Below are 20,943 nucleotides of genomic sequence, written 5' to 3' on the forward strand. Positions count from 1 at the left end.
ACAAAAAGAAGCACCACAGGTTACAAATAAATGAGATTCATCTCCTGCATAACAATTGCTGCATATTGTTAGCCTCCATCAGCTAGCTGGGGGCAGACTGGAAGGGAGGGGATGTGAATGTAGGTGGGGCCCCAAGCTCAACCTAGATTTTGTGCCACGGAGCCAGAGCTCAGTTGCCTGGAGAAGTGCTGCTGGCATTTTTACAAGGTGCAGGTGGCAGTTTTACAGGTTTCTTTCCTCCCAGCCATACATATAAACAAGCTGCCCCAAGGCAGCGCCAGTCCCATCAGGTCACATTTTGCAACATTACTGAGAAAAATAAAATAAAATGTTGTTGCTCAGCAGGATTTTTGCTATTAAGGCTGCAAAGCTAACATAAAATAAAAAGTATAATTTTGAATTGTTGTCTAAACCAAAGCTTCAGAGGCTTTTCCCTCCCTTTTTCATAGTGAGGGCCTATTATGTCAAGAAAAATACTACTATTGAGCTAGCTCAAGGGCAAAAGATGATGGCTTCACACTGCAGCAATAAACTGTATCCTCTTCCATGCTGGTCCTCAGAAATGGAACTCACCTGCAGCTAATGAAGTGTGAGGAATCTGATTTCAGACTGTGGTCTGACAGACAAATCTTGACCCACATTTTCAGGTCTGTTCAGAAGCCAGATGCAATTGGTGTTTCACCTTACACCTCACTTCACCAGGTGGCCCCAGCTGCATTAAAAAAAGTCTGCAGGCTTTAAGCATATGTATAAAAACTGTGCACATTTTCAGTTTGTGCAAAATTCTGTAATTTATTTATTTGACTTATATCCTGACATTCTCTTCAAATGGGATCCAAGTACATTCTAGTAAATGATGGTGGTAGTAGGGATGCATTCAGGCAGTGCATAAAGTTTTAAAATGAATCCAAATGTATATTGGAGGTCCAAATAAACAAAAAGGGGAATATAGTTTTTCTCTAAATGGAAGTGGCTAGGTGAATGGGTGAATGAAAGCAGGTCTATGGAGGTGGGAAAGGGAAGGAATCCACAGATACAAAATTCACAAATATGCACATACCACAGGTAGGAAGGAATTTATTGAAAATGGGGAAACAAAAGCAAATCACTCAATAGAAAACAGTAGAGATCTTGATTGATTAATTTTACATCACACTTTTCTCCCAATGTGGGATACATTATTTACAACAGAAAGAGAAAATGCCCAGCTTGGAATGCCATACCTTCTTAATTCTGAAGATTGGAGCAATTAAATAGTGCTCCAGTTATCATCTGTTCTTAATGGGCAGCTTGGGCATTTCCATACTTTCAGAAAGCTGCTAAATTTCTATTCGATTTGTGTACAGTTCCAGAATTAAGAAAAGTTATTTTTTCAACCACAGTTCCCAGAATCTCCTTCCAGCTTGGCCACAATGGCAGAGGAATTCTGAGAGTTGTTGTCCAAACTCTATGCTACCTACCATCGTAACAAAATGTTGCCAGGGTGCTGTCTATCTCTCTAATTTGTTATCAGTCAATCCTTTGAGCTTCATGCAGATCTACCCTTTGCCAACATATAAAATCCTCCCATCTCTCTTGTCACCAAAAGCTTTTTTCCTCACCTTCCTTGCAGCCCAGATACTTTTCCCCATTGCTTGCTTCCAAAACCCAATTTCCCTCCCACCGCTCAGGGGGTGCTTTGATTGTGCTTTCCCTGCATGGCAGAAGGCAGTTGAATTGAATGGCTCCTGGGATTTCTGCTATTATTACTGTTGTTGCTGCTGTTGTTATTATTCTAACAAAGGCTGGGTGACCATCTATTGGGGGTGCTTTGATTGTGCTTTTCCTGCATGGCTGAAGCAGATTGGACTGGATGGCCCTTGGGGTTGAAAAAGGCATTGTTTGTTTTTTGATATTAGGTATTCTCAGTTTGGTGTGGGTGAACTACAATTCCCAGAATCGTGGGGCAATCCTCCCTGAACCCTGCCAATATTCATAGTTGGCCATTTTGGATCTGTGCGCCAGGTTTGGTCCAGATACATCATCATCTGGCTGTAGTGCTCTCTGGATAAGAGTGAACTACAGCTCACAAATTCCAAGGGCAGTTACCCTCAACCCCTCTGTATTCACAGTTGGCCACGTTAGTACTGTGTGCCATGTTTGGTCCAGATTCGTTATCGGTTGGGTTTAGTGCTCTCTGGATGAGGGTGAACTCAAACTCCCAGATTCCCGGGGCAGTGTTCCCGAAACAACTGTCAGTTTGGTCCAGATACATAATTGTTTGGGTTCATAGTGTGCTCTGGGTGTAGATAAACTACAGTTTCTATAAATCCCTCCAAAGACCTCCAGTATTTTTTGTTGGCCATGAGGGTTCTGTGTGCCAAGTTAGTTCCAGGTCCATCGTTGGTGGGGTCCAGAGTGCTCTTTGATTGCAGGTGAACTAAAAATCCCAGTACCTACAATGGCTATACATCTAGGTGAATTCCCCTCAAATCCCTCCAGTATGTTCTGTTGGTCATAGGGGTTCTGTGTGCCAAATGTGGTCCAGGTCCATTGTCAGTGGAGGTCACAGTGCTCTGACTTGATTCAGGGTGAACTATAACTTCCATCATGTTGAGTCAATCCCCCAAACCCTGTTCTTTTGCTGCTCAGTTCTGTTTGGTTTTTTATGCAGACAGTTAAGAATAATAGGAAAGGGTTAAAGGAGAGGCAGTGGGCAGGATCATGCATATTCCACACCAATTGAGAGAGAGAGAAAAGAACACTGGATGCATGCCTGTGGTGGAGGAAACATTTAAAATGAAATGGTCCCCAAATGAAAGCATTCCTTGGGTGGTAGGCCATAGTGTTTGAGGAGGACATTGACAGGGTTTGGGCTACATGTTCACAGCACTCACTATAACCTGCATGTCAGTGGAGGGAGGGCCATTTGTGTCTCCTGAATGCTGGGATTTGTGACTGTTTGTGGAGGCAGGAGGCTGTCTGTGTAAGTGGACACCTCCACCACATACACATATACAGATTTTCACTTTTATTGTGTGTGTGTGTGTGTGTGTGTGTGTATAAACATTTTTGGGGGCTCTACGAGAAACCTTTGCTTTAATAAGGGCTCCGTAACTGAAAAAGGTTGAGAACCTCTACTTCAGAGTGTTAAGACAAAGGTTGCTGTGAAATATGCAGGATTGTGCCCCTTTAGGGATAGGAGAGAACACCCTCCCACTTTTTGTTTGCAGGAGTTGTAAATTAGAAATTGAAGGCAACCCCAGTGCAACTCATTAACACAGGGTCCAAGGAAAGGAGATGGCAGAAATAATGATGTTGTTAAATCACGCTTTATGAATATGTAACAACATCTTATTTTGCATTATTATGAATGTTACTTAAAACATGCTCTCAGCCTTTGTACCAGTGGCTGTTGCTTTTCTGAGCTCCGCTTGGCATCTCTGATGGCCCCAGCAAAGAGACTTAAAGGGTCTTTGAGAGATTAGATGGAAAAAACACAGAGAAAAAGGCCTTGTGGATCTATGTTGAGGGATGTGGAAGAGAAAAGGAATTAATCAGAAGGGCCTAGGTTAAGTATTCTAAAGCAGGAGCTGCCCATTCATAACATGACTGCTTACATAAAAGGGAAGGCTCAAGGATTTGTGAATGAGGTTAGAGATAGGTATTTGGAATGTACACAGGGCAAAGAGGTGGTCCTGAGAGGTTAACACCAATTGCTGAGATGTGGTGGAAAAGGAGGATATGAGCAAGCAAAAAGGAACTCTGCCTTTTCATTGCAAAAATTTGAGCTAGCAAGAGAGCTCAATCCACAGGGAGAAAGCTTTAGATAGCACAAATCTGCTTTGAAAAGTAAAATGAAGTAATGCAGATTTGGAAAGGACCAGTTTGCGACCAAATGTGATTGAAAGCATCTAATTCCCTCTGTTCTTCTGCACTGAAAAATCAGGAAGAATTAGCAGGAGCGTGGGGTTTCAGAACCCATTACTTCTCATGGTTAGCATCTTACAGTTAGAAGGGATCGTAAGGGCCATCTCGTCTGTTCCCCTTCCATGCAGGAATGCAATCTCAAAAGATAACCATCCAGTTTCCAAAGAAGCAGAGTCCACCACCCTACAAGGCAATCTGTTCCACTATCAAATGGCCCTTATCATCCAGACATTCTTCCTAATATTTACAGCATCAATAGCAGGTACATTTTGCAAGGAGACAATTGTGTTCCGTTTCTTCTCTTCATTTCTATGAAACGCTGAATAATTCTCCCATGGCTACACTCCTCGGGAAAGCTACATCTCCTTTTATCCACCAGCCTTGTTTCCGCCAGCACACTTATTTATTGAAATAATGCGGAAGAGAAAAGTGTGCCTCTATGGCAACTCTTGACCCATTTGTTGAAAGGGGAGGAAAATTCAGCCAGTGTATTTAAAAGATGTGTGGTCAGGAAGTGTTTTTGTAGACAGGAATGAACAAAGAAATTTCTTTTCAGATTCAGATTTTCATTTGAATTGGGCAGGTGTTGAGGAGCCTTAAATATCTGAACACCTCTTATCTAGATTTCCTTGCCTGGTTTGGGCAAACTTTGCTAGCATCCCTACCAAACTAACCATAGAAATACCACAATTTCCCAAAAGGAGTAGTCCCATCTTTGAGCAATAAAGCCAAAGTGAGTATAGGAATCATTACACAGGCCTGTGATTACTTTTTTTTCTTGCAATATTGTAGTTTTTAATTTCATTTTTGACACTGAATTTGAAAAACACAATACAGATACCATCCCATACATGGTTCTTTTACAAATTGGATATTTTTGTCAATTTGGTTTTTTATTCAGTTTTGATTTAGTGCAGTCATTGGTATTCCAGTGAGATTTCTTTTAGTGCTTTCCAATAGATCAGGGGTCCTCAAACTTTTAAAGCAGCGGGCCGGGCCACAATGTTTCAGACTGTTGAGGGGCCGAATTATCATTTGAAAAAAAAATACAAACAAATTCCTATGCATACTGCACATGTCTTATTTGTAGTGCAACAACAACAATGAAAGAACAATACAATATTTAAAAATGAAAACAATTTTAACCAATATAAACCTATTAGGATTTCAATGGAAAGTGTGGGTCTGCCACTGGCCAATGAGATAGTCAAGTTAATTAGGATTGTTGTTGTTGTTGTTGTTGTTGTTGTTGTGTGCCTTCAAGTCATGTCAGACTTTGGCCGAGCCTAAGTCTAAAATTAATTATTTATTTACTGCATTTATTTACTACATTTATATCGCACCCTTCTCACCCCGAAGGGGACTCAGAGCAGCTGTATGTACATACAATATATTATATTATTAGCATAACACAATATTAGCATTATATATTACTATATTGAACTATACCACTATACTATTATATAATATGTAATATATAACATATAATTAATATTATTATATGGTATTACTATTAGTGTTATATTGTATAACATAAGATTATTATCAATATTATATGTATATACAATATATTATATTATTAAAACTGATATAAAAATATTATATTATAAAACTGAGGGCGGGGGCCAGGTAAATGACCTTAGAGGGCCGCATTCGGCCCCCGGGCCTTAGTTTGGGGACCCCTGCAATAGATGCTTGTGATTCATATCAGCAAATTAAAGTGTTTTGAAAGTCTGTTTGAAGATTTCAACCCCTATCTTACTGTTTTCAGTACTCTTTATTCCCCTCCAAAATTTAATTCATCCACATATCACAAAACAAAAACATCAAACCAAGTTGTGAAAAAAGTGTACAGGATGGAGCAAATTTGGGCTTATTTTTGGATTTAAAAAATCAAATTTCTACAAAGCCAGCATACACTTTAAAAAAAAAAGGATTGTATGACTCAATGATTTGCAAGTCTGTTATTAAGCTAGAATCTCACAGTTGCAAGGATTACAGCAGCCTGTTCTGCAAACTCATCAGTGAAATCTTTTGACAGATTATTTCCATTTTTAATCAAGAAATGATGATACTGCTATGGTTGTTTTAACTAGTTTTAAATTATGTTTAGAGTACATAGTGTGTTTTGAAATATTTGTAGCAATTTCTAGTTTAGATGTACTACATTACTAACTCATTTCATCTACAGCCTAGCTCTTTTTTTTTGCATTTAAGAAAAAAGTAAGTTAATATAGAGACATGAAATGGGAAAATTGGACTACAATCCCCATCTAGTGTACCTATTGACTATAATGGCTAAGGAATCTGGGAGCTGTAATAAAATAAAAGTAACATTGCTAAGTTCAGTTACAAAATAAGTTAGTTCATACTTCCTGGAAATTTATCTGTCTTTCCTTTTTCTCCCTCACTTCTTTTTTTTTCTCCAGCACCACCATCACTAAAGTTGTCTGTGAATGAGACCTTGGTCATAAACCCGGGAGATAATATCACTATACAGTGTTCATTAACTGGTGGAGACCCTTTGCCTCGGGTAATCTGGTCCCACTCACCAAGCCCCATGCCCCGCAACAGCCTGATTCAAGGGAGCAATCTTACCATCTGGAGTATCCGAGTGGAAGATTCAGGGTACTACAACTGCACTGCTATCAACAATGTGGGGAATCCAGCCAAGAAGACAGTGAATCTGCTGGTGCGATGTACGTCTACCTGCAGACCAAATTGGGGATAAGTCTGGGTGCTTGTATTTAGTTTTACAAGACTGTGATTCTTAGATAGTGGAGGCAGTGTCTAAACCTGTCTCATGGCTACTTACTTGATCACCACAGAGTTTGCCCTAAGTTCTTTTACTGTTTGTGTTCTGTTTGTGTCACATGCATTTTTCAAGGCTTTAAAGATTAATACATAGGCCTTATATATCCTAAAGGCACCAGATTTCATCTGATCCTGGAAGTACACTCAATCCAGGTTAGTACCTGGACAGGAGATGACTCGTGTATACCACATACCGTAGATGACAGTCCCCGAGTTACAAACATCCAACTTACAAATGACTCATGGTTACAAATGTGGGTAGAAAACAGGAAGTGAAATAAATTTGCCCTAGAAAGGGAAATTCACTCCTGAAAAAGTTATCACGGGTAAAAGGTATCTCTACCGAAGCTTTCTCACCAATCCTTGTTTCCATAACAAGTGCAATTTTTCAAAATCCAATTATCTCAGGGATGGACAGGGTCCCCAAAAGTCCACAGGTGATTAAAGGAAAATACACTCATATAAACAACATGCACACACCTAATTCATAACTTGACCTATGTTCCTTTAATGACTAACATTTAGTCATTCTGCTAGCAGGTCTTGTCTGCTTCTTATTTCTGACCTGATCTACTGAACCAGTTGCCCACTTTGCCACATTTCATTTTGTCAACAGCCAAACTAGTATCTCAAATGTGTGCATGATTTATTGTATTTTTAATATTAAAAGTAGGAGCTTCTCCCTGTTGAATCAAGACTATAATATGCAGTAAAGGAGTCAATCCATTTCTCCCCAAAGGAAATAGCACCTCCTTCTTCCTTCCCTCACCAGCTGCTGTTCGTTTCAGAAGGGAAATCACTATGAAAGAAGGCTTATTAAAGACTTGTATGCATTTCTCATATTGCCTCATGTGGCCTAGAAGGCATTCTGGCTTTTAATGTTTCTGTTCACTGAATTGGCATCTGTGTCTCTTCCAGCCATGAGGAATGCTACATTCCAGATCACTCCTGATGTGATCAAAGAGAGTGAAACTATCCAGCTTGGGCAAGATCTGAAGCTCTCTTGTCACGTGGATGCTGTCCCACAAGAGAAGGTTTTCTACTTCTGGTACAAGAATGGGAAGCTGGCCAAGCTCTCTGACCGGCTAGTTATCATCAGGAATGATCCTGAACTTCCACCAGTGACAAGCAGCCTGGAGATAATTGACCTCCGCTTCACTGACTATGGCACATACCTGTGTGTGGCTTCCTTTCAAGGGGCACCCATTCCTGATCTCAGTGTTGAAGTGAACATTTCTTCAGAAACCGGTGAGCTTTTCTCATACCTTATGGTGTATTCTTTTCTTTAAAAGATTAAATACAGGTATTTGTCATGGCTATCAAATCCAAAATTTCAGGGAGTTGTGTTGACCCCCAATTAACAAACAAGTTCCAGCAGTTTCCAACTCCACCAGGAGCAGATACTTTCTAAAGCAAAGTTGTTTTAATTGTCCATTCAAAGCCACATATTGCTTTGGGTTGCAGCAAGATATATTACAATAACACATTGTTATTGGGGAGAACGTCCAGTTTCATCCTAGCTATTTTGAAAATTGTATAGGGAATGGGCTGTGACAAATGATATCACGGTTCCTAGAATCATAGAATCGTAGAGTTGGAAGAGACCTCACGGGGCATCCAGTCCAACCCCCTGCAAGAAGCAAGAAAATCTCATTCAAAGCACCCCCGACAGGTGGCCATCCAGCCTCTGCTTAAAAGCCTCCAAAGAAGGAGCCTCCACCACATTCTGGGGCAGAGAGTTCCACTGCCAAACAGCTCTCACAGCAAGAAAGTTCTTCCTAATGTTCAGGTGGAATCTCCTTTCCTGTAGTTTGAAGCCATTGTTCCACGTCCTAGTCTTCAGGGCAGCAGAAAACAAGCTTGCTCCCTTCACGTATTTGTACATGGCTATCATGTCTCCTCTCAGCCTTCTCTTCTGCAGGCTAAACATGCCCAGCTCTTTAAGCCGCTCCTCATAGGGCTTGTTCTCAGACCCTAAATCATTTTAGTCACCCTGCTCTGGATGCTTTCCAGCTTGTCACCATCTCCCTTCAACTGCAGTGCCCAAAATTGGACACAGTATTCCAGGTGTGGTCTGACCAAGGCAGAATAGAGGGATAGCATGACTTCCCTGGATCTAGATGCTATACCCCTAATTATGCAGGCCAAATTCCCATTGGCTCTTTTTGCTGCTGCATCACATTGTAGGCTCATGTTTAACTTGTTGTCCATGAGGACTCCAAGGTCTTTTTCACACATACTGCTGTCGAGCCAGGCATCGCCCATTCTGTAGCATTTCATTTTTTCTGCCTAAGTGAAGTACCGCATATACTTGAGTATAAGCCGACCCAAATATAAGCCGAGGCACCTAATTTTACCACAAAAACTGGGAAAACTTATTGACTCGAGTATAAGACGAGGGTGGGAAATGCAACAGCTATGGATCAAATTCAAAAATAAAAATAGATATTAAAAATTGCATTATTTGAGGCATCAGTAGGTTAAATGTTTTTGAATATTTATATAAAACTGTAATTTAAGATAATAAGACTTTAATAAGATAAGACCGTCCAATTCGGAATACCTATATACTCAAGCATAAGCCAACCTGAATAGAAGCCGGCCAGGACCCTTACTCTAGTATAAGCCGAGGGGAGCTTTTTCAGCCCTAAGGGCTGAAAAACTAGGCTTATACTCGAGTATATACAGTATCTTGCATTTGTCCCTGTTGAACTTCATTTTGTTAGTTTCAGCCCATTTCTCTAATCCTACTAATAAAAAGTTCTAGCATTTCAAAATTGTGAACTTTGGCTATATACACCGTTGTTCTTATTCCTTCCCTTTGATTATCAAGACGTTGCCTAAGGACAAGAGTACACATCTGAGTTAAGTTGAAGATAGCTTCTCATCAACAGCTTGCTTAGAAACACAGTCTAAACAGCAGGACTGCTCATGTTGTTGATTTTGAGCTTTAATCACTTGATAAACACCCCCTCCCATGAGCAGAAGGAGTTAGAAATGAACTAATACTGCTGTGCAGTTGCATCCTCTCAATGTCAGATTTAATGAAAAAGAATCTTAACAAAGATTATCATCTAATATAGACACAAAGATGACAGATAATGCTCGTATTTTCTATTTTGAATTAAATTACTCTGGGAAAATCGAGTTCCCACTATGTCAAAGTTAGCTATAACAGAGGAATGTTAAACTAAAGGGAGCTGGTAGATTGGAATTTGGTGTTTGAGATGTTTACTTCCAAAAAAGGTAAAACAATCTGAATGTTGCTATCATTGACAAGTTTTTCTTGTTACAGTCCCTAAACCTATCTCCAGATTTGACAGTGCAAAGACTTCTTCAGAGATTCACTGTACTCTGTCTTAAAGGAAATAGAGGCTGGGGTGGGTGGAGATAAAATTTGCAGCCTTACTTCAAACGAAGATGGCTTAGACCTCAAAGGGAGTTTCCTTTTTTGCCAGTGCAGACTAAAAAAATATTATTTTGCTTTTACTGCTTTTGTCCTGAGTGCCCCCACAACCAAGACAGGGTGGATCCTCTGCCTGCATCAAGTCTCCTCCAGACCATAAACAGGATCTTAAGGAAGCATCTCGAACAAGATGCAGGCCTGTTATTATGACACTGTATTTTTTGTCTCCTATGTGATTTTTAACACATTTGCCAGGTGAAGAAGCCAGTGAGCTTTAAAAGCTAGAACAATGTGTTTTGTGTCTTTCATATGGTAAAGCAATTGCTGGACTGCATGTTTTTTATTTTGTTGTATAACCAGAAAAACTTGAGTTGAATAGGTATTGGGTAGAGTAGTGCTGGGAGACTCCTGTTTGAACCTCTGGCCATTGTCCCGTGGGGTTCCTCAGGGGTTCAATCCCCACCCCATGCTGTTTAACATATACCTGAAACCGGTGAGAAAGGTCACCCAGAGTGCGGTACCGCCTATATGCAGATAACACCCAACTGTATTTATTTATTTATTTATTTATTACATCATTTCTACCCCACCCTTCTCACCCCTCAGGGGACTCAGGGCGGCTTACAACATGAACATATACATTAAAACAATTTATATCACATTTAAAAATCCATTTAGATTAAAAAATTACATTAAAATTAAGAGCTTACATTAAAAACCTACATAGTTATACATATAAATATAGATGATAATGATAATGATAACTGTACTACTTTCCACCTAAAGCCAAGGAAGCTGTCCTGACACTAAACCAGTGTTGTCATCAGTAATGGACTGGATGAGAGGGGAAAAAATTAAAACTTAATCCAGAGAAGACAGAGATGCTCCTGGTGAGTTGGAAGGCAGATCAGGGAATAGAGATCCAGCCTGTGCTGGACTCCCCCTGAAGACACAGGTCCACAATTTGGGGGTCCTCCTGGACTCAGCATTAAACCTGGAAGCCCAGGTATCCGCCAAAGCCAGGAAGGCCTTTGCACATTTAAAAGGTGTGTACCAACTTAGCTTGTTCCTTGAGAAGCCGGATCTGGCCACAGTGGTACATGCCCTAGTTACATCCCGATTACTGTAATGTGCTCTGTGTGGGGCTGCGTCTGAAGAGTGCTCAGAAACTTCAGCTGGTCCAAAGAGCTGCAGCCAGGTTGCTAACGGGCTGGCTACAGGGTGTGGACAACCAGTTTGTTTCCAAGAACAATTCAAAATGCTGGTTAGGTCCTTTAGAGCCCTAGATGCCCCAAGTCCAGGCTATTTAGCTGACCACATCCCCTTATACCAGTGGTTTTCAACCTGTGAGTCCCCAAGTGTTTTGGCCTTCAACTCCCAGAAATCCGAACAGCTGATAAACTGGCTGGAATTTCTGGGAGTTGTAGGCCGAAACAGCTGGGGACCTACAGGTTAAGAACCACTGCCTTATACAAACCTGCCCAGTCCCTGAGATCTTCAGGAGAGGCCCTTCTCTCAGTCCCACCTCCATCTCAAGCTCGGTTAGTGGGAATGAAAGAGAGGGGCTTGTCAGTGGCTTCCCCTCGACTTTGGAACTCCCTCCCCAGAGAAGCCAGAATGGCCTCCTCTCTGCTGTGCTTCCAACAGCAAGCTGAAACCTTTTTATTCAGGCAGGCTTTTAAAAAAGATTTTAAAGATCAAATCAGGCGGTGCTATGGTTTTTAGCTTTGAATATGTTTTTATGGATTTTTAACTATTAATGTTTAATACTATTGATATTTAATTCTGTTTTAATGTTTGTATATTTGTATATTTTAAATTGTACATTATATTGAAATGCTTTTAATGTAAGCCACTTTGAGTCCCCTTGTGGAGAAAAAAAGCAGAGTATAAATAAGCATAACATTAACAGTAATAATAATGTGATATTATACTATGTCATACCATATTGAAGGGAAGGAACTATATGTGAGGGAACACCTGAGAAACATCTCCACATATGAAACAATTGCAGACCAGGAAAAAAGGGTTTAAGGGGTTACCTGGAATATAATCTACAGCATGTGATATAATAGTACCGCATCTGAATAGTACCCCATCCGAGTACTATTCAGAACTGATCTTCCTCAGCTTCCATGATTAGTTGGGATATGTACCTTAAGGCTTTTTAATCCCTGTTTTAATGAAAAGCAGGGTGAGGTTAAACTTCTTTAAATTTTGTTTGCATATACACTGTAGCCCAGATGGCCACCCCATGCATTTATTAATTTAGAAACAAAACTGGCCTCTTTCTGATACATTTAGCACCATGTCTTATTTGACTATAAGAAGCAGAATGTTTGAGCAGCTAGAGAAAAGAGCATTTGTCCAAAGCTGTTGTCTACAAGATTAAGAGTCTTACAGCTATTTGTCCAAGGTGTTATTTCCAAAAAAGGGCCTTTAGCAACAAGCTTTCCTTCTCATTGCCACAGAGAAATTAAAAAGGATAGGATGCCAGAAGGTGGAATGGTCAGAGGGTGGAATGCCATCCTGTCTTTCTTCATCAATAGGTATTTATTGTAATGGGTAATTGCAATTGCATTGAACTGTAGATCTTTCCCCTTGTTCAGAATGCCAAACAAGGAAGATGGAAAGTGTTTTGCATTCAGTGGTTCTTTGGTCTAAGTTCAAGTGTTGCCACAGTTAAACAAGATGGCCACCCACAATGAGAGGCCCTGCAGTCCTGGCTTTAATTAAATAAACCACTTCAAATGCAATTTGCACATTTTCCAAATAGAGAAAATTGTCTCCTGCCAGGTGAGTGTCTGCTGGCAGTACTGAGGTATGAGGTTGCAGTTCTGTCTTCACACTGTAACGGAGAGGATCTGATGAGATTCCACAGCCCATGGGAGACCTGTTAAATGAAAATATACCTTCTTATTACCAGTAAGAAAGCTTGTGGAGATGCCAGATGGAACTTTCTGAGTAGGCTCTTTAGATGGCTATGTACTTATGCATGTGTTTGTGCATGGGTGTGTGTGTATGTATATGAGAGGAAGAGAGAGATTAAAATCCTCATACTTTCCCTCTGCCTCTTTGCATATATGTAACCTAAAATGACTTCAGAACTTTCACTTTCATCTGAGAAGAAGAATACAAATTCCTTCAGTATGTGGAACCCTTAAGTATACATGAAAAAGTGTGAAGACAGATTGTTGGAAGAAAGAGTTCTAAGAGAAGCAAAAGAAAAGCATTACTTTCTATAATGCCAGTTGCACCATTCCTAGACTTTGATAAGACCACACCATCAGTAGATGTAAAGTTTCTAGGTGACATCAGGAGGGGACCAAGAGCAAAGTGTCATCTGGGAATATTTAAATGCATCTAACAAGAAAGTTAGCATAGTGTAATGGTTTGAGCATTGAACTATGACTCTGAAGAACAGGGTTCAGATCTCCACCTGGCTATGGAACAAGACACATTCTTTCAGCCTCAATGGTAAAGACAACCCTCCCTGAATAAATCTTGCCAAGAAAACCCCATAATAGCTTCACCTCTGGGCCATAATGAGTCTGAAATGACTTGGAGGCAACAAACAAAGCAAGATGAAACGCCAAATTCAAGCACTTGAATGGATACTAATCAATGAAAAGAATTAAGAAGTACTCATGTGGTCAAGGATGACAACCAGAAACCAGGTTCTGAAGCAGATAAGATATCAGCTCAGGTTGGCTGTACTATTAAGCAGAGTAATGTGACCATTGAAGGTAGCAGATGTTCCTCCTGAACTATTTGGCATCTAGTTATTCCTCTCAAGGAATAACTTGGGTTGTTGTAGGATCTAAGTATACCCTGTGTTCCTAAAACTAGCTTCCTTCCTTGGGTGTGGTGAAGATTAACAACCAGATCCCATTGCCAGAATTGAATTTAGTTGCTCGTCCATCCAGCATCTCTACAATAGATGGGCAAGAGACATCATTGTGTTCATTACGTTAAGCAGCAAAATATATTAGGTCAGCCCAATCCCTGCTAGCTTTCTGGGGTCATTTACTATGTCACTGGAACAAACCTTCACCAAATGGAAGCAAACTCATCTTCACTTACACTTTTAAGGTGTTCATGGACCCTATGTAAGATACTCCAAGAGAAGCATGGAGAGGCGTCCCCTCCTGAATGCCAAGGTGAGTGGTGAGGTGTAGAATTAATGCAGTTTGACACCACTTTAAATGCCATGGCTCAATGCTATGGATTCATGAGAGTTTAGTTTTAAATGTTTTTACCCTTTTCTGGCAAAGAATGCTGGTTCTTCACCAAACTACAACTCCCATGACTTCATAACATTAAACCAAAGCCATTAGAGTAGTATCAAGCTGCATTCATTCTATAGTGTAGATACAGCTGCAGTATATGAACCTCCCCTTAATATCAAGGCCCAAATCGTATTGATTAGTCCCAACTAGAGGAGATCAGTTCAATGAACTGTTGAATGCTGGATCAATGCACAAGTAAATACCATTGATTCAATGGTTCTGCTCTAGTTTGGATTAACAACAGGATTCAGACACCAGGTCTCTGAATGAGCACTGACAGAGTTATAGTTTAGAGGACAATTGTTTAAGAGATTAAGGACCTCTTCACATGGGGCTTTTTTGTTCCCTTTTTTCATCTTTTCGATGGGGCCTGCCGAGCATCATCAAACAATGCTGGCTCAGCTCCGCCCACATTCCTCCCAAAATGGATGGGAAGCATTGCAACATGCTTCTTCTGCCCCCCCCCCCCCCCCGGGAGGAAAGTATTTTTCAGGTAACTCCAGTGGAGCTACCTGCACTTTCCTCTCCTTTTTCCCCATATGATAGGGGAAAGGGCACCAACACACCTTATCCTGCCCAGAACCATCCTGCATTCCTTCCCTTTCACCAGCAACTGCCAGAAAAACAACATGGTCCCAGGGGCTATGTGAAGAGGTAGTAAGACAATGCTCTCTTTCACATATACCAAGTGTTGTTGCACACTTCATGAAGTAATTTTTTCTCTGTGATTCCCAAGGGCAAAACCTATAAGTTGTTGCTGAATTCAACTTCCCCTGGATCTTTCTTCAGTCATCCTTGATGTTCAAATTGTTATTTTACACAGTATTGTTATTTTATATCTTTTTGTAAACCAACAGTCAGTGAACCACCTCCTAAATACTGGTGCTGTACCTTTCCTCCCATTAGTTCCTCCAACCATTATGGTGCCCAAGGGCCAGTCCACCGTCACTGTCCGTGAAGGCTCCAGGGCAGAGCTACAGTGTGAAGTCCGAGGGAAGCCTAAACCACCCATCATTTGGTCCAGAGTAGATAAAGAAGCTCCTATGCCTTCAGGTGCCATGACTGTGGAGACCAGTGATGGCAAGCTGCATTTGGAGAGAGTGACTCGAGAAATGAGTGGGACCTACAAATGCCAGACAGCCAGGTACAATGGCTTCAACATCAGATCCCGAGAAGCCCTGGTACAACTCAATGTACAGTGTGAGTATAGTTATAAAATCTCATTGTTGTTTCTAGCTGTACAAGTGTACACCTGTGCTTTGATGGCTTGGTAGCTAAAAGTGTATGCCTTTAAGACAGGTAAGAATCATGCAGCATTCCAGATGCAATTGGACTGCAATCTCCAATATATATTGGTGAGAAACTGCGAGCTGCAGTCCAACAACATATAGAAGAACAAGCAATCCCCATGCCTCATCTAGGAATACTGTGGTATATGCTTGATCTCAGGATTAACAAACAGCAAAACTAAAACAGTAAAGATTTATTTATTTATTTATTTATTTATTTATTTATTTATTTATTTATTTATTTATTTATAGCATTTATATTCCACCCTTCTCACCCCGAAGGGGACTCAGGGCGGATCACATTACACATACAGGCAAACATTCAATGCCTTTTAACATAGGACAAAGACAAACAACATAGCTCCGGGCGGGCCTCGAATTTATGACCTCCTGGTCAGTGATTCATTGCAGTTAATTACACTGGCTTGCTCTCCCGTCTGCGCCACAGCCCCTTTCCAGGAAGGCTGGAAAGACAGGTTAAAATGAATTATCCTCTAGAACAGAGATGTCAGACTTGTGACTCTCCAGATGTTTGGGATTCCAACTCCCAGAAGCCCTGGCCAGCTCATCCAATAGCCAGGAATTCTGGGGGCTGAAGTCCAAAACACCTGGAAGGCCACATGTTTGACATCACTGCTCTAAAAAGAAAGAATTAAAGGAGTCATACAGTTCTATCAAGAGAAGAATATTCTGGGGGTGATGCAGGGAACTTGCCTGAACTTGACTTTAACCTTGCTGTTTTTTTCTTGCTGAGTGAGACTGCAAAATTATTTTTTAATAATAAGGACATTCACACAGGCTGGATCTACATTGCCAAATAATAAAGTCTGAACAGCATTATATGGGTCTACACTGCATTATTGTTCAAACTGCATTATTTGGTAGTGGGGATCTAGCCACAGGCCCTTGGAATCCGTGGCTGCAAAGGTGAAGCTTCCACCTATACTTTGCTCAATCAGGGAAGTTTTATTTTGAATCCCCATTGGGTTAATCCTACTTAATTATCTCTTCCAAGCCTTTATCTTAAGCCTTAGTGAGTATGGCAGGCTGTAAATCACACATTCCCCTTTTCCATACAAAAACATCTGGCTTTTTAAAATGTCAGGGCTGTTTTCTTAGTCAAAATAAGACTTCCCTTTAACATTGTGCTTTATTGTGAGTGGGTCCCAGTATTTGCTCCATTGTAAAGTCCTGAAGGCATTATTTAGTCTTTGGTATTTGAATAGCTCCCGAATTCAGAGAAGTATTCAGTCTCTGCTCCCATAAAGATGCCATTTAGTTATTCTCTCTGACCTTGAAGGACCCAGGTTATTTTGGTGTCAGCCAGAAGGCAATGTAATTCCAAGTGCATTGCCTTCTGGCTGGCCCAGAACCAGCTCACATCTGACCTGGATCAGTCACAACTGTAGATAATAGCAGAGAACGATAGCCTTAGATACATTTGTGTGTGAGAGAGAGTGAGCATTTTAAGGATGGAGCTTTCCCTCATGCTCATAGTGTTGCAGCTCTTTTGATATCATTTGTGAATAATGCACTGTTTGCAGGTGATCAAATGCTGAACCAGGCAGAATTTTTAATATCTGAGACAGGACGAAAGCAATTTGGCTCTTTCACTGTACAGGTCAGGTATGAAGTCATTGCCAGATGTTATTAATGGGAGTGGGTGAACTGAAGTCATGTGGCAATAACTCTTTTTTGCAAAGGTAGCATCCCACTAGGAGAATTTCAAGATCATGTTTCCTGTGGAATTTAAGTGGCATTGGGCATGTGTAGGATTAAGAGAGAGAATGTTTAATTTGCACTCCGAGGGACCATTTCTGGGCTGCTGTCACCAAATAGCATCTTTGCAACACACATGATGCTGCTCATTACAAACCAGTCACTTTTCCTTTTCAACACCTCTCTCTTTTCCATTGCAGAAAGACAGAAACCTAACTTGAAAGTTGGAGGAAGTCAAATAAATGCCCTCTATTTCATTCCTGAATTTCTCCAATAGCAATATGTCAGAATAAACAACTTGTAGTTCAATTTACAAATGCTACGTTCTGATCAGAGCTCAGAAAAGGGAGTTGTATGAGTTGTCTAAAACGTCACTTTTCCTAGCTCTGGTTTAATTACACCTGTATGCTAATAAGCATGACTCTCCCCTTTGATCACACAGACACATACCATGTATTATTCAGCTGGATCAGAGAAGACGTGTGTTAATTACTCGATCTTTTTGTGAGCCATACCTTGTGAATGAAAGTGCCTTAAGAGCAAGCATTCTTTTGTCTTCCATCTCTGATTGTCCCTCCACTTCCTTCACATTATTCTTTGCTTAATATTCATTGCTTCTTGAATAAAACAAAGAGTGTTGTCTTCTTGGATCCAATACTGGAAATATGAAAAGATATATAAGTTTGATGATGATGATGATGATGCTATGATTCATAATTGGCTTACAGATCATGATCAGGGAACACATAGTTTCCATTGCTGAGAAGTATAATGTAAAGCAGGGGTCCCCAAACTTTTTAAGCAGAGGGCCGGTCCACAATCCTTCAGACTGTTGAGGGGCCAAATTATCATTTGAAAAAAAAATACAAACCAATTCCTATGCATACTGCACATGTCTTATTTGTAGTGCAACAACAACAACAACGAAAGAATACAATATTTAAAAATGAAAACAATTTTAACCAACATAAACCTATTAGGATTTCAATGAAAAGTGTGGTCCTGCTACTGGCCAATGAGATAGTCAAGTTAATTAGGATTGTTGTTGTTGTTGTTGTTGTGTGCCTTCAAGTCATGTCAAACTTTGGCCGAGGCTAAGTCTAAAATTAATTATTTATTTACTGCATTTATTTACTAAATTTACATCTCACCCTTCTCACCCCGAAGGGGACTCAGAGCAGCTGTATGTACATACAATAAATTATATTATTAGCATTACACAATATTAGCATTATGTATTACTATATTGAACTATAACACTATACTATTATATAATATGTAATATATACCATATAATTAATATTATTATATGGTATTACTATTAACATTATAATGTAAGATAATAATAAGATTATTATCAATATTATATGTATATACAATATATTATATTATTAAAACTGAAATAAAATATTATATTGTAAAACTGAGGGCGGGGGCCAGGTAAATGACCTTGGAGGGCCGCATCCGGCCCCCGGGCCTTAGTTTGGGGACCCCTGATGTAAAGCCAAAAGTTAACATCCACGATGGAGATTTGCAGCATATATCAAGAGGGGAAGCCAACATTATGTCTTTATCATATTTATGAACCAGAGCACCCTTGAATCAGGATGATTTGAGCAGTCATTTTATACTCTCATTTTGATGAAGTAATCTAAAATTGAGTCAATCAGATATTATTTCTTATTTATTAAATGCTTTGATTGTGTATTCCTGCACAGCAGGAGGTTGGCTGAATAGCCCTTGTGGCCTCTTCAACCATTACAATTCTATGATTCTAAATAACATTTATATCTTATCTTTCATCCACTGAGACACCCTCTTAGCTTCAGAACAAACCTATGAGCTAGGAGGCACTCCAAGAAGAAAGGGATTTCCCATCAAGTGTCCAGAAATCCTTACAAGAAGAATCCTCCTGATGCCCCTTTCTCATATTTTTCCGCTACTATCTTCAAATACACCCAAGAATTGCCTATTGCAGCCCAATTTCTTCCTTTTTGTGCTTCCTCCAATATTGCCATGTACTGGGCTGGCAGACAAGTGAGGAGGAGTTTGCCTGTTTAGTAAATGCATAGCAATTGGCCTCCAGAGGACATTCAAAAGGTCCCAAATGGTGCCGGCATAACCATTGCATGCTGGCTATGGCAGACAATCTGCCTTGCTCATCTGGACCCCCCCCCCCCCCTTGTTCCTCTTTCCCTCATACCCACTTCATGGCCATGCACAAAGACGAGTTAGTTGAGTGTATCCAACTGTGGCTTGTCTTCTAAGTCAGGTCTTCTAAAACTTTTCACTTGCAACCCAATGTTTGTGACCCTGGGTATATAAGTATATAAAATAATTCTTTGGTATAGATATATTTCTATATATTAAAGAAAAAAGCAAATTTGCATACTAAAGAGATGGATGTGTTTATTTTTACATAAATAATTAAATCTTGGTGGAATATTTGATACTGCAGGACATAGAGTATCTTCAAAGTTTTTCAGAGTTAAGAACACTGCTTCTCATAAATATGTAGTACAAATGGCAGAAATATGTTTACAGCCATTTCAGAAATTGTTGGAAATTCTGCACTAATCCAATGCCAAAATTCATTTAACAATTTTTTGGGAAATTCAAGTTTTAAACCTGTGTCGTAGGCTTGATCGATCCATGAAAAATTTGATTCTAAACTCGTTTCAAAACTAGAGGGGGCATTTTTTCGTTTTTGTTGCTAATAACGAATTTGGCCCCCAAAATTTTTCGAAATTAACGAAAATTCGTTATTTTCGAAATTAATTCGTTAATGGCGGACGCGCATGCGCGGTGGCCCAAAAACAGCCCGAAGGGGGGGGGACTTAGGGGGCTCTCCCGCCCTCATTTTTTGAGTGATCTTCTTCAAACTTGGTACAGTGGTAGAACACATTTAACACTGATAGCTCACCAAAATGTGGAACGTTTCCCTTATCCTCTGATTTTTGGCAAATTTTCATAGCTTTTATAATAAACCTTTTTTTAATAATTGCAGTAATCTGTTCCTGGTTTGAAAGTCTTATTTCCTGTTAAATTAGGTTGTCTTTACTGTGAAAGTCATTGTTCTACTTCAGAAACTTTGTTTTTGTGGCTGAAACTTTGTTAAATTGGTGTGTGTGTGATATATATTGTGTATATATATATATATATATATATATATATATATATATATATATATATATAGTCCCTGCTTGTGTGTGTGTGTGTGTGTGTGTGTGTAGGTAAAGGTAAAGGTATCCCTTGACGTTAAGTTCAGTCATGTCTGACTCTGGGGGTTGGTGCTCATCTCCATTTCTAAGCCCAAGAGCCAGTGTTGTCCATAGACACCTCCAAGGTCATGTGGCCGGCATGACTACATGGAGTGCCATTACCTTCCCAGAAACACCCAGAAAATGGGAATTCCAGACAGGAAACAATCAGGGCCAGCGAATACCTCCCAACAAAGGATTCCCCCAGGTAGGAAGCAGCCAGGCTTTGAAGCTGCAAGGCTATTCAATGCTAATCA

At 40.1% G+C, this 20,943-nt stretch overlaps 1 protein-coding gene across 3 annotated transcripts in view; it reads left to right on the forward strand.

The window, feature by feature from the left end:
- mdga1 (MAM domain containing glycosylphosphatidylinositol anchor 1) overlaps window positions 1-20,943 on the forward strand; it is a 380,665-nt gene that overhangs the window by 162,537 nt on the left and 197,185 nt on the right. For all 3 annotated transcript variants that reach the window (XM_008125164.3, XM_062973681.1, XM_016990606.2), the window contains 3 exons: window positions 6,339-6,608; window positions 7,642-7,971; window positions 15,325-15,618. In XM_008125164.3, coding sequence (XP_008123371.1) covers window positions 6,339-6,608; window positions 7,642-7,971; window positions 15,325-15,618 — 894 coding nt within the window. The remainder of the gene's footprint in view (window positions 1-6,338; window positions 6,609-7,641; window positions 7,972-15,324; window positions 15,619-20,943) is intronic.

This window comes from Anolis carolinensis, chromosome 1 (assembly GCF_035594765.1).
Source record: "Anolis carolinensis isolate JA03-04 chromosome 1, rAnoCar3.1.pri, whole genome shotgun sequence".
NCBI lineage: Eukaryota > Metazoa > Chordata > Lepidosauria > Squamata > Dactyloidae > Anolis > Anolis carolinensis.